This window comes from Phocoena phocoena, chromosome 9, assembly GCF_963924675.1.
Source record: "Phocoena phocoena chromosome 9, mPhoPho1.1, whole genome shotgun sequence".
NCBI lineage: Eukaryota > Metazoa > Chordata > Mammalia > Artiodactyla > Phocoenidae > Phocoena > Phocoena phocoena.
In genome coordinates this window covers 49,095,215-49,109,928 of record NC_089227.1, presented here as the reverse complement: position 1 = coordinate 49,109,928, position 14,714 = coordinate 49,095,215, and the positions used below count along the sequence as shown (strand labels likewise).

The following is a 14,714-nucleotide window of genomic DNA, read 5'->3' as shown; positions in this document are numbered from 1 at the left end:
AAATTGCACTTATGAATATTGAGGAATAGATTCTGATGACATTTTCTATCAATTCTTCCCCTCTCAATTCTTTACTTCTAAAATAAATATTTAAAGACCTAAAACCTTTCCATATTACCAGTTTTTTAAACTCATAAAGTGAAGCCAGAAACATATGTTAATATTATTTTCTGTGTTTTGATAGAATTGAAAACAATACCATGGTGACAACACAAAATATTATCACTTGGTTTGATTTTGTAATACTCAAATAGACCTCTGGAAGATCATACTAACATTGAAAAGCACATAGTTGTCACACAAAATAATGCTTCTAATTATAATTAATATTGAATAAAATCTCATAACTGAGTAGAATATTACTTATGTATTGGTGATTCTCTATTGACCAATTCCTTGAGGATAGGGACACATCTTATTTGTCTATGTATCTTCAGGCTTAATGCAATGCTTGGCATATCACAAATAATCAAAAATATTTTTTGAAAAAATGACATTTAAAAAATATAACACTTACATAGAACCTACTCTGCACCAGGAACCTACCCAAAGTGATTTACAATTATTAATTCATTAATTCTCATTAGAAAAACCCCATTTTATAAAGGAAATTAAGACATTCAGAGGTTAGATTACTTGCCCAAAACCATACAGCTTCTTAGAAGGTTATAGAGTCGGGCATGAAACCCAAGCAGAGCCGTGTCAGAATCAAGCCGTACTCTTAATCAATACTGTTTTGTGAAAAATGCAGTCTTTAAATTAAATATGTATGTGTATATATATATATATATATATATATATATATATATATATATATATAATGTATGTATATAAAACATATTTTATTAGAGCATTGAACTTAGAATAAGAAGACCAGGGTTCAAATACATATTAGATTTACTCAATTTGCAGCTTTGAGCAAATTCATTAACCTAATGGGTCCTTAATTTCCTCATATGTAAAATCAGAATAAAAGCTAGTACCTCACAAGGCTACTGTAAGCTTTAAAGAAAATAATTTATGTGAGAATACTAGAACATAGTCGGCACCCAGGATATGTTATTTGGTATGCCGAGGAGCATAGTTGTATTTTCTTCTTCTCTCCCTTCAAAAGGGTATATATTTGCACATTACACATCATGTAGGTATTAGTAAAATGAGACTAAATTCTGTGTTTCATAAAACATTGTTTTCAACAGCTCTTAAAACTAGATTTAATTTACTAAACCATTTTCTGGACAGTCAGATAAGCTTCAAACTCAATAGCTTGTTTTTTAGAAAAAAAAATGTTTTTACCGGAAACGGTTATGGTTTAAACATCTCCATCAAGGAAAAAAAGATCTCTTTCTTCTAATTGGGATATCAAGTTATAAATATTAAAAAAAATTAGACCGACAATAGAACATACGGTATTTATGTTCCAACACCCTCCAACATTAACTGACTCTACCAAACCTGACAGGAATCACCTCGGTCAGTGGTTCCCAACATGGCTGCACATTACAATCACATAAAAAAGCATCAAAATGTAAACCCCTTCCTCAGATAACCTGATTTAATTGGTTTGGGGTAGGGTCTGGGCATCCTTTTTTTTTTTTTAAAGCTCTCCCATTGATTCTAATTTGCAGCCCGAGTTGAGAACACTGGCTTAGGTTATCATTGAAAATATCACCAGTCTCTTATTTCCATTTCATTTTTACTCTAATAAAAACCAACAGTAGATAATATCTTCATTCATGTCAACATTGAAAGAATCTGAGAAGTTCACCAAGCACAGAGTTTTCTTCAACTCCAAGCATCATGAAACAATACAACTCTAAGATTATTTATGTGTTCCTATGAATAAGTTATAATAAGAATTTCATGTTTACTATATTGAGTATGTTTCTGTGGTCAATAAATAATCTTAGAGTATTTGACAATGACTTACTATTATTCTTGTGGCTATAGTTTCTGAAATTAACTGTAGATTAGAGGCATGGAAACAAAGCAAACCCCGGCTGATGGAGGTTTTGAGCTATGTTAAAATATTCAGTAGAAATGAGTGCCCACTGAGAATACTGACAAACTGCAAAGATGTTTTGCAAATCTAATCACCTTAGATCCTCTCATAATGCTAGTGTAGAAAACCAGCAATTTTGACTTTTTAAAGCTGGGCTCCAACTGGTCACATAGTAGGCTAGCAATATACTACTACAAATGATACTTTATAAATCCCACAACACTAAAAGCATTCTTACTTTGTCTCTAAGGGTAAGTCAAGGTTGCCCAAATGTATGAACTATTTGCTTTTCTATTACCATTTAAGACACACTCAAACTTGGACACTCTGCTATTTAAAGATTAGTTTCAGAAACCACATGGTCACACTTTGGTTTATTTTGAACATTTCACTTTCAATCACCCAATAATTTTAACAAATAGCCTTGAAAAGATGCTTTGGTTCAGGTTAACTATGGCCGTCAGGGTCTCCTGAAGATCGGCAGTAGAACCCGACCTTCTAGTCTTGCATGTACTATGTAATATTAGGTTCAAGCTTTCATACAGAGCTTTTCTTAAGTAGATCTGCAAAATAAAGCCTGAATAATGGGTTAAAAAATCTAATTGGATTGTTGATTTTTTACTTTGAATGGATTTCCTTGGACCTCAAGGAAAATGAATGTTTTGGGAAGAAGAACTAATATGTTAGAGCTTTTCTTGATGTCTTTCACCCAGGCTTGGAAAAAACATCATGAAAAAAGAGTACCCTTTTGGAAACTATGCACACAACATGTTTTTCCTAATAGGTGTGAAGAATGGCTGCTATGCATAAATGATTGTTGGAAAATAATTCTCTGTAAAACATGACTTAACAAGCAACTCCATTCACCACTGTATTCATTTCCAATATCAAGAACAACAATGACACATCACATAGACGCCGATATTATCTGTTTGTTAGTTAATAAACACCTTTTGGAAAAAATCCACAACTTTCAGCCCCGTAATTTCCATACCCAGTAAGTTGGAGAATAAAACTTTTGTGGGAACATTGATATTAACAGCATAGTAAAACTCACACAAAATCCCAGGACTCTTCAGTATGAAACCCTAAGTTTCAGCACCCTCCCAGGACAGTTGGCTTTCCTATAATCAAGGGTAAGGTGAGGCGTCTGCGACTAAGCTGACCCTAATCAGAACCTCAAACATTACAATCAAACTGCAGTTTTGCAGTCAAAAAACAAGATATCTGGTGCATCTCCACTGTTAACCATCCCGGAGAACATCCCAAAGCTTTAAGTCCCACTCATTCCGAGACCCTCCTTACCTGGAGTAATCTCACTGGGCTGCCCGACATGGCTCAGTAGAAGCGAAGGGCATTCGCAGGTGGTGGCTCCAAAGACTCAGGAACTCAGGCTCCAGTGCGCATCTCCTGAGTAGGAGATGGCAGCCGCTGGGTGAGGTGCGGAGTGTGCGCACCTCTCCAACCCAGGAAGGTCCGCGAGCGGCGCGGCGCAGCCCACCCAGTGTCTGGGGGACTGGCCGTTCTAGTGGAGAGAAAACTCCGTTAGTCCGGAGCGTTCCTTCTCCTGCCCCCCTCCTGATTTCCTGACACTTTAATTCTGCCTTAAGTGATAGTTTATACCTAACCTCAGCTTGTGTTATAAGCTAAAAGGCATCTGCTTTATCCCCATGCTTGATTCCAACCTCCCCAAAGTCCAGGAGGCTCACCTTCCCGGCGCCTTCCTTCCCAGCTGTGCGCTGTGCGCAAACTTCTCCCGACTTAAGTCTTATCCTCGTCCGCTCCCCCGCCCTACCCCGCCCGCATCCACACCCCCCTCTCCACCCCCCAGGCAGCAGAGGAGGTGGCAGCGGAATTGATGAGCGCCAGCCCCCCGCCCCCGTCAGCCCGCTCCTGTCCCTGGAGAGGGAGGGGAAGCAGGAGAGCTCTGAGCGCCTCCGCACCAGCCCCTCTCGCCCTGTACCGCGAGTGGGGCTGCGCCCGCCACGGCTGCCTTGCTCGAGTGCCGGCTGGGGCTCACCCCACGAGCCCCCGAGAGTAAAACGCGGCGTAAACACGGGAAGCAGGAGAGGGACCCGTTAGACTCTGGGGAGGGGGAGAATGGGTGGGGAGACCCAACAGTCTGGGCTGGGGGATTCGTCCGTCCCCGGAGATAGCTTTCTGGGAACCTTGTCCCCCTCCCCAGAGGATGCAAATTCCGGAGGGGTGAGTTTCCCAAAGAACCTACCCCTAGAGATCGTGCCACCCTGGCTCCTTCAACCACTGCTCGGGGGACAGCACCACCTGGGAGCCTGTGGAGAGAGGGTCCCTAGTGGGCGCGGTGATGAAAGTGGGATAGAGATCGGTGGGAAAACGGTTGGCTAGGAACTGGGGTCCTGAGAGGAAGCAAGAGAAGGAGCTGGGAGTCCGGAGGTAAGAAGAGGGGCCATGGGGGTCCGGAAAGTGCTGGTAGAGCGGTCAGACTTGGGCAGCTGCCTGGGGCTGAAAGCGCAGGCTGGATTGGGGGGAACAGCGCCCTTCATGTAGGGGCTGCTGGTGGGCACAGTAGCCTACCGGGAGTGAGCACAGTGAATAAGTGAGGAAGACGGGGGTCTCGAGCGCCTCTACTCCCACCCTCGAAGCCTTTGATGCCAGGAGGAGCCCGGGACAATCCGATTCCAGGCAGGGTGCTACTCTGGCTGCTGCCGGGAGCGCTCTGGAAGGTGGGCAAGTTGGTTCCAAGGACGCACAGCCCTCAACAACCTTTAGCCCACCGCTGGATAGGGCAAGGCAGCAGCGGATACTTTTTTTCCTAACTCTGTTCGACGGACTTTGGGCTAAGAAAGCAACATCCCGCCGTGTCCCGGGACTGCAAGGTGGCCGTGGACCGTCCAGGTTACCAACATTATGTACTCAGCAAAGAAATAATGGCAACAGCAACCAAATAGGACGGGAAGAAAGCCAGACAGCAACACAGCACACTTTCCGGGGCAGTCCGAGTTTCTCCTAAACACTCAGACGTCAGAGTTACCCTGTGAATGGGACTGCAACCTGCACCCACCTGTTCTCTGATCCCTTCCCTGAAGACATTACACTATAGGCAAAAGGTGCGTGTGTTTCTGTCCTATTTTGAACTCCCATTTCCCATCCTAGTGGGACTTCAGGGACCCTTAATTCATGTGATGGGGGATTTTCAGGGGAAGAGAGAGTCCAGGGGCAGATGGGCTCTCCAACCAGACCTTATTAGGGGTTTTGTTTTTCCAGGCTCTTTCTCCCCTCCATAACCACACCCCCCTTCCTTGCCACCTCCAGTCTGGTGACCCAGCGGGCTGTGTGTGACTCACCATGCATTCAAACCCTACAGCACCACCCCTGCTGGGGAATATTCTACAGTCCCTTGATTCTGAGCATCTAAGTAGGAATGGTGTATTTAGCAGTAGAAGATGTGACGAGGAAAGGTAGATGGACAACTGGGAGAGGAATCTTGCAAAGGAACACACACACGCACACACACACACAGTAATACAAACAAGACCTATACAAGAAATCTGAATTCTAGACGTAGATATGGGTATTCACTCTGTGCTTTGACATCATCCTTGGTTCAACGGCTCCCTGCTTCCCATCTGCAGCTGACCAGCCAACACCTGACCATGCCCTCCTTTAACAATTCTCTTACATAACATTAATTACCCTTTTTCGATGCAAACAAGCAGAGAATTTTTAAAGTTGTTTGAGTATCTCCTATGGTCAACTTCTGGGGGCTAAGCATTGAACATTTCCCTGTTGTAGCCCGAATCATGGCAATAACGAATCAGGGAGAGTTTTTGATAAGTGAGGGTATTGCTGTCCTCTGCATTGTGTGATCCAGCCAGCACAGGGAGATTTTTCTGTTGGGGGTTAATCTTAGGGCATCCTGCATCACTGACTGACAACTGGTATTCTGAGAGCAGGATGGGGCCTGGTTCCATAAAGCTACTGAAGGTGTGTGGGACACAACCCTTAACCATAAGAGAGACAAAGCAAAAGTCTAAGAATTAGTGAGAAAATGGCATGAGTGTATTATAAACCTTAAACTGTGTGTGGTATAAGCATAAAAGACCCAGATGAATTAAAGTGCTAAGTGTATTAGAGACAATATTGGAGGGGAAAAAAAAAAAGGAGAGTTCTCTGCAGGCAGAAGATTTCAGGGAAGACGACAGAGGAGAGCGGGATCAAAGATGAGGGTCTCTGGTCTCTCAAGAGTTTAAAATTGACTCTGTCAGCCACAGACGTTTACTGAACACCAAAGGGGTTTGCACCTGTTAGAAGAACTTGGCATTTACAGAAATTTAACTCTACTGCTGTCTTATCACTAACAAAATATTTCTATGTAGATACAGTGTTGTAGATCCTTGGAGGGTGGGTATTAACCTGGGGATGGTCTGGTAAGAGGGCTTGGCAGTGTTTTTAGAAATGCCGTGAGGCCATTACTGGGTTCTGAAACCAGTTGAGAGGGCACAAGCTGTATTTTAAAACTGAAGTGGAGTAAAAAAGAAAATACAGAGTTCATCTCCTGTGACAAGTGTGAGAATGGTTTCTTGAAACTTACATCTGTATGTGTGTACTGAGATACAAAGTAAAGTATATTTCTTTTTCTGACTCACAAAGCATGCATCTTGTAGAAGCAAGGCATGCTGGCAGATTGTAGGGTTGAGGTGTGTTTTATCTTTGTTTTATATTAAAAAAGATTCTGTTGGAAAAAAAAAGTATCTTAAGATACTTGTTTATAATAAGCCGTGCTTCAAATAGAATACCTTATATTTGCAAATAAGCCTTCAAATAAAATTAGTTCTTCAAAGAGGCATTCAGGAAATAAGCATCTTAAAATGTGATAATCAAACATTTCTGAAATTTTCTCTGATTACTTATGACTTTTAAATTCTCTGTCTTTATGAGACTTTGCCCCTTTCCTTCTGTCCCTTTTTCCTCTTTAAAAAAGAGAGAGAGAGGCTATGAGACCTCTCAACCTTGTCTCTCCAGGACAAGGTTTACTCTTCCGCAAAACCAGGATTTTGGCTGTATCACTTTAATGCGATTTATGGTTCTAGACTCCAGTGACTTTTCCATAAAATTGTGACATTTTTGAATTGCAGTGAGTGAAAGGAAGATTGCCCTTTATTAAAAACTAGCTCTACTAACGCTTGTTCTTGTTAAATATGATAATGTAAGGGAAGGTCACATTTTGCAGGGACTGAGAAAAGTCATGTATATAAAAATGTATGTGTTTTGTTATATTTGGAAGAAAAATCATTTATCAGGATAACTGCATTCGAGTTTATTCTCTTTTGAAAAGAAATTTAAAGAAAAAATTTCTGGCCTCTCTCAGGAACCCAATTCCTAGCTTTAGGTAACTCCCCAGTCAGCAAAGTCTTTCTTATATGGAAATACAGTCCAATCCCTCAACACACAATTTAATGCATATTTAATATTACCTTATGTCACAATACACTGGTCTATCCACCCATGGGGGACCCCAAAAATATGATATGTAGTCCTTACCCTCAAGGAACCCACAATCTATTTGAGGACATTTGTTTCTTCCTCTTTTAGCCTCCTTCCAAATAGACAACAGCTGGTGATTTTCCTCTATATAATTACCCATCACAGCTTTATAGACCTCATCATGACAGAGAGAATAATAATTCACCTTGTTGAAAAAGAAATATTTTCTTTTTTAAACAATTTGAACTTCCACCTGATAGATTAAGTTCTCTTGAGGGTAGTCTCCTGCTTTGATTTTGTGCCTCTTTTCTGGAAATAGGAGCCGATGCACTTCTGTCTCTTCTCTCTTCATCTTTCAAAGGGTATAACACAGTTGTGTTTCTCTGCAGAATGTGTCTCCTAGCAGGGAAAAAACAAATTTCACTTAAACTAGGAAGTGTCTTTCCAGATTGTGCTTACATAAACTTGACTTGGGTTAACTGTTAACTTTATGAATAAATAACTCATGTTAGGAGGGGATGGTGGGGACATACACCATTAAGTAGCAGTGGAAACTACTTGTCCCATCACTGCTAAAGTTAGGAAATATCCAGATATTTCATAACTTCTAGAGAGAATTCTACAGAGAAATTCAGAACCCAGGAGGAAAACTGCAGAAGCAAATCATGCATGCATTTATTTATTAATTCATTTAATAAATAATGAATAATTGAGTTCAAAATGTTTACATTCGTGTGGGAGGATGGAGATATATAATAAACAAAATAAGAAATAAGTTGTTGATTTTAGATACTGACAATAGTATGAAGATCATAGGCAGAGGACCGACAGGCAGGCACGAGGTACCTTGAGCTGAGATGTGAACGCGGTGGAGCTAGCCATTCCGAGCTCCCCGGTAAAATCCTCATACAGTGCTGCTTCAGCCCTCAATAAATGAAAATAAGTCCCACTAGGGTCTGGAATCTATTCTTTTGTAGTTGTGTGTGTGTGTGTGTGTGTGTGTGTGTGTGTGTGTGTGTGTGTGTGTAAAGGGTTCTCTGTAATTTAGTTGTATTTAATTTGTGACCAGGAACATCGGAAATAGGAGGTATTTGACTTGCACTAAGTGGGATAGGGAGCAGTAATTTTAGGTATTTTGGGGGCTGGTCCATATGAAGTTAAATTAGGAGAGAACCCTAACATTACACTAGCCTTTTGGCTTGGATTGTCTCAGGTTATGCTGGCAAAGTACTAAAATGCAAGAGAATATACAACTTCCCTCAGAACTAAAGCAAAACTTACCTTTAATATCTATGATTCTTAGTTTTCCATTTTCTGATTAAAAATCAATAGCTTTATTGAATTTGCTTTAATGAACACCTACCACCTACTATCTGCTAAGCTTTCAATGTATCATCTCATTTTAACTCTGTGAAGTAGGTATGCTTATTATTCTCATCGTAGAGATGCAGATACTGATGTTTAATGGTTTGACAAAGGAGCCCAGATTCTAACATAGGAAATCTAATATATTAGACTGGCTTATATATACTTTTTTTTTTTTTACGGTACAAGGGGCTCTCACTGTTGTGGCCTCTCCCATTGCGGCGCACAGGCTCCGGATGCGCAGGCTTAGCGGCCGTGGCTCACGGGCCCAGCCGCTCTGTGGCATGTGGGATCTTCCCAGACCGGGGCACAAACCCGTGTGCTCTGCATCGGCAGGTGGACTCTCAACCACTGCGCCACCAGGGAAGCCCTTATATATACATTTGACTGGCTTAATATATATTTGACTGGCTTTAATTCAGTAATTGCTCAGCAGAGATATGTATTTTTATAGATAAAAAATAGTGAGGCGTAAGATTATTTTAATAGGCAATTCTATACAGATTCATATATTTTTAAATGACACAAAATTTTCTTTTTCAAAAAATATTTTGTTTCAGCCAACTACAAACTGAACACCTAGCGGATTTTTGCCTTCCAGGCACAGTACAGCCTAATAGAGGAGTCAGACCATTTAAACAATTAATAATAATGCAAAGATCTGCAGCAGAAGTATGTTCCAGTGCCCTGGGAGCTCGGAAGAGAGGGGATTAATTCTGCCTGGGAAGAGATTTGTTTTTACTAGTTATTGTCTCTCTGAAATCTAATGCTCTGGCACTAACAGACTCTGATGTGGGTGGGTGAGTGTTACAAACACAGAGCTCTATGTGCCCCAGAAATAGAATTTTCCCTTTTCCAGTGTTAAATGAGGTGATATTTTAAATTACACGGTAAATATACATAAATAAAATCATGTAACAATAGAATATACTGTCCATACAACTTTTTTTTGGATATTGTGTTTAAACATTTATAACAGATTCTTTCCAGTTTGTAGTTTAAGCAAAAATGTTATTTTGATGATAGTTTACATGAATGGGGGCACTTAAAGGGTAGAAAATAAAATGGAATCAGTGTAAAACACTGAGAAAAGATACTCTTAAAGCAAAATAAAAATAGAGAAATAATTGACCCGATTGCCAAAATTGAGTCTAAATCTATGAAAATGTTTGTATAAAATTTGGAATCTACTGCCCCACCAGCATCAACCCTGGCTGGTAGGGAGACGGAGGGAGAGAACAGAGACATCAGTTTATAAGGGACACAGTTTATAAGGGAAACAGAAGGACTGCTTTACATCAGGGGGGCCTCTCTAATGTCCTAAAATTCTGTGACTCTAAATGACAGGAGAATAGGCCCCTGGTAGGCATCTATAAATACTTCAGAAATTGTTTTTAATCGAATATGTTAGAGAGGGAGATGACGACAAGGGAGCACACATGTTTCAAAGGTGGAAACTGAAAAGAGAAAGGAGTCTTTTAGCATAACGAGAAAGCATGATTAGGAACAAGGATTAAAAGAGAGAAAGGACCATGAGGAATTAGGTGTTTCATCCCTGGGGTGATTCCTAAACTACCCTTTTCACCAAGTTTGTTGTTCTTAAAAACTGACTACCGAGTACTAAACTGATTACAGATACTATATACATATACATTGGGGGTGGGGGGTGAAAAACACATCTTCAGAACCTCGTTAAACGTCTGCCAATTGAGCATCAGCCTTTACCAGTCTTCCCTTTTCTACTTCAAAGGGGGGCAGCATTTTTCCACGTCCTCTTTATTCCTGTTTTATTTAAAGAATGTTTTCTCTCTGTTGTTGTTTTTCAAATATCTGGTCATATTTTACCTTTTTTTTAAAACCCTTTTCTGATATCCTTTTTCCATATACTCAAAATTTCTTCCACTTACTGAAGCCTGCCTTCTCCTAAGAAAGAAAACTGGTTTTTATTTTCATCACTCAATGATCAGCCAACTAGATTCTCAGCTATTTGAAAACAGCTCTATACTATTATTTAAAAGGCAATATTTTTATGTTTCTAATGAGTCTATGGTGAGCTCTTCAAAAAAATGGACAAAAATCACCCACTGTTATATGCAGAATGACAGAGTTGATTAAGAGATTTAGGGAAGTGCTTCTCAAATTTGAATGTGGCACAGATCACCTGGGGATCTTGTTAAAATGCAGATTCTGATTTATCAGATGGGGTGGGGCCTGAGATTATGCATTTCTAACAAGCTTCCACGCCCATGATGCTGGTTTATGGATCATCCTTTAAGTAACAAGGCTTTAGAATCATTCCCCTCAAATATGCACATCATCTTATGAACTTTATTCTTTTAAAATTTGGAAATATGCTTTATGCTATAAAATACATTACTGCCATGACCATGGAAAATAGAACTAATTCTGGTTTTCTTGAACTTAAAAATATCTTAGCAACTATCTGTAGCAGAAGTACTGGGGACAGTTGTCCTGGGAGAGGGGTTTTGTTGATGAAGACATGACTCCTGTGTAGGAGGAAGTTGGGAAAGAAATTTACTCTTGGGAGATATTATGCACATCAGTTATTTTTCCTGGGAGGATATTTGATTTTAAAGAAACTAGTCTCTGTTAGAGGAAGAAGGGAGTGTTTGTTGGTAGTGGTGGAGATGCTTGGTATTAGTGTTGGTATTGGTGGTGATGCTTGTGATGCTGATGGCTTTGGGGGTAATGGTGGTTTTGGTGTTAGTAAAGGGGACGATGGTGGTGGCAGTGGAGATGGTTGTGGTGGTGATGGTGGCAGTAATGGTGGTGATTTGATGGTGATTGTTGTTAGTATGATGGTGATGGTGGGGGTGATTACTGTGCTGATGCTGCTGGTGGTGGTGGCGCTAATGGTGATGGTGGTGGTAGACATAATGGTAGCAGTGGTGGTGCTAGTGACTGTGATGGTGGTGGTGGTGGTGATGATGGTGATAGTGTTGGTATTTGTGGTGATTTGTTGGTGGTTATAGTCATGGTAGTGGCAACAGTGTTGGAGGAAGTGGTTGTGGTAGTCATAACGGTGACGGTGGTAGTGTTGGTGTTGTGATGGTGGCATGGTGGTTGAGATGTGGGTAAAGGTGGTAGTGAAGGTGCTGGTATCAGTTGCACTAAATAACAGAGCAGCAAAGATTGGTTTTCAATTCTGATTCAAGCCATTTAACATCTCTGTGTACTTTTGCAAATTACTTAATGTCTCTGAGCCTGAGTTTTCTCATTTGAAAAATGGTGATAATTACTTAACTGTGAGTATGCTTTAGGGATTAACTGAAATAAAGCACATGAAGACTTTAGCAAAGTGTAAGGCATATAGCCTATATTCAGTAAATGTGTTGATTAATTTTTGATGAAATTGCCCAACTCCACATTCATTCTTAACTTGTAACTGTCCAACCAGGTTGAATTCAGACTTTTTTCTTTTTCTTTTATGTTTTGCTTCTGTCACATACTCATTTGCTCAGAGTGAGAAGTCATAGATTGGACACTGATCTTTCAATGATAAATGAATAAAGGCAGTTATTTCCTATTTAAAAATATCTTTCTATACTTTCAGCACTCTAGAAATTGATTTAGCGCTTCTAAAATATAATAATATATTTCTATTCAGAAAATTCAACAATCCCGTAAACTGGGAGGTCAGAGCCAGGATCGTTGTAAATGGATGTGGATTATTTTCCATACATTTTTATTATTTAGCCCAGGATCCTCCTCAATACCACCTTCCTCCTGCCCATCAAGTGAATGCTCAGGAGACTCAAACAAGTTTAATATTGGCTGTAGACATGCAAAATTTCCTCCTTGAAAACTCTGACTCGATAAAAAAATCTAAACTTCCTGGTCAGGCATTCAAGATCTTCCCAAGTTGTACCTTTGTAGACAGTTATTGTCCAGTTCTCACCGTATCCTGACATGCTTTGGCCAAACTAGGCCATTCATCCATTTGTAGTAATAGCTTCAATTTACTAGGTGCCCATAATGTGCCTGACATTGTGTTTAGCATTTCACATGCATTTTCTTATTTGATCATCACTTCACCCTATAGGGAACATGTTATTGCCCTTAATTTACAGATAATTAAAGCTTAGGGTATTTAAGTAATTTTATTAATGTCACAAAATGAATAAATATTCCAACTCCAGTATTTAGATCCAAAGGCCTACTCTTTCCAGGATCTCATGCTGCCTCCCTAAATCTCTCTTCTTCCCCTTCTTCTCTGCCTTTGCTCACAGTGAGTTTCCATTCTGGAAAGTACTTTTTTTCATTATTAAAAAAAAAAAATCCTAAAAGCCTTTCAAGACTTCACTCAAATGGTACTGCCTGGATTTGAATCCTAGTCATGTGACTTTAGGATTCAGGCAATTTACTTTCTCTTTCTGTACTTATTTTCAGTTCCTCAGCTGAAAAATGGGAATGATAATAATTATATTTGTATCCTCATGTTTATGAGGATTAAACATATGTATGTGCTTATATCACACACACACACATTATCTGTAGCTGTGAAGTTCAGTTCTCACACAAAACACTATTATCAGTATTTGTTATAAAAGCAGAAGTTATCTTAGAGATCATCTGGGAAAATCCTCCTAATTGGAAAAATGATGAACCTGAAACTTAGAGAGGGTTTGTAACCCTGTCCTGTGCCACACTGTTGCTGGGACAGCCAACTCTAGAATTCAGGATTTTCACTTCCTTTACCAGAATATTTCTTTACATCTTCACATTGGAATAAGCTGCCCTGTAAAACTTTTCTTAATTTGCCTCTGAACTTCATTGTAATTTGTTCCCTTCTGATAAAGAACATTGCATTGAAACTATTTGGGTACATTTCTTATCCCTCCAACTCAGTTGTGACATCCTTGGGTGCAGGGAGACTTTCCCATTCATCTTTGTTTCCCACTCAACAATGGTGCTCACTCACATTGCATTTCATGAATTAATCTGCTATTACAATTATTGGAACTGATTATTCATTTGCTAGAAATTGAAATCCAGGTGCTTTCACATCAATTTTCTGTACTCTCAGCAGCTCTGAGGGATGGGTGCAATTTCATAGAAGAGGAAAAACTGAGGCTCAAAGGCTCACAGAATAAGAGACTGGAAGGTTAATTGGACGGGAGCTCCAAAACCAACCAAAGCAGAATCATTTGCTCTTTGGGTAGCTACATCTTTGTTGCCCTATTTTACTGCAGATAAAAGAGAATTGTTGGTCTATTATTTGCTCTTAATTTCTGTGCCATGTTGATTTTCCTCATATTTTTTCATTCTCCTACTTGTTTTCTTCATTAAATTGAGTTTTTCAGGAACTTGAAATATACATTTTTTTTCTGTTTTCAAAAGTAATAAATGTTTGTTGCAGAACATTTAGAAAATAAAAAGGAAGAAATAAATCACCTATAACTTCACCAGTCAGAGATAAGCAACATTAACATTCTGGTTCTTTTCTCCCAAGTAGTTTGTCCATGTTAGAAATATTAATTGTATCTGCTTATCTTTTTCTTATTTTAAATTACATTTAAATTGAGATTGTATTTCCCTTTGCAACTTACTTCCTCTAGTCATTATCTACGATCTGATGAGTAAGAGTGGTGTAAAAACAGATGTGAAATAAATTACTTCAAACCCAGGGTGTTATATCTAGGGGGGCATATGATAAGAAGTTCAAAGTATAGGTGACATGGTTTTCATGCATTGGGATAACTCTTTCCAGGTTTTGCCCAGTCTAGAATCTATTTTCTTCCAGCCTCGACTACGGCAGCACAAGTAACATCAACTACCATTATAGTGGCTCCTGTGTAGAAACAACACTTGGCAGTGTAGCTAAAGAGAGTTTGTTATCCAGGGTAATAGGCACGAACATTAG

The 14,714-nt window shown here is 39.7% G+C and overlaps 1 protein-coding gene across 2 annotated transcripts in view; it reads right to left on the bottom strand.

The window, feature by feature from the left end:
• Positions 1-3,737, bottom strand: part of CALCR (calcitonin receptor) — a 150,155-nt gene extending 146,418 nt beyond the window's left edge. The window contains exons 1-2 of one of the 2 annotated variants that reach the window (XM_065883454.1): positions 3,712-3,737; positions 3,308-3,527 (exon numbers count right to left, since the gene is read on the bottom strand). In XM_065883454.1, coding sequence (XP_065739526.1) covers positions 3,308-3,337 — 30 coding nt within the window. In that variant the 5' untranslated portion in view covers positions 3,338-3,527; positions 3,712-3,737. The remainder of the gene's footprint in view (positions 1-3,307; positions 3,528-3,711) is intronic. The other variant, XM_065883453.1, reaches the window with a different exon arrangement.
• Between the last annotated feature and the right edge of the window lie 10,977 nt (positions 3,738-14,714).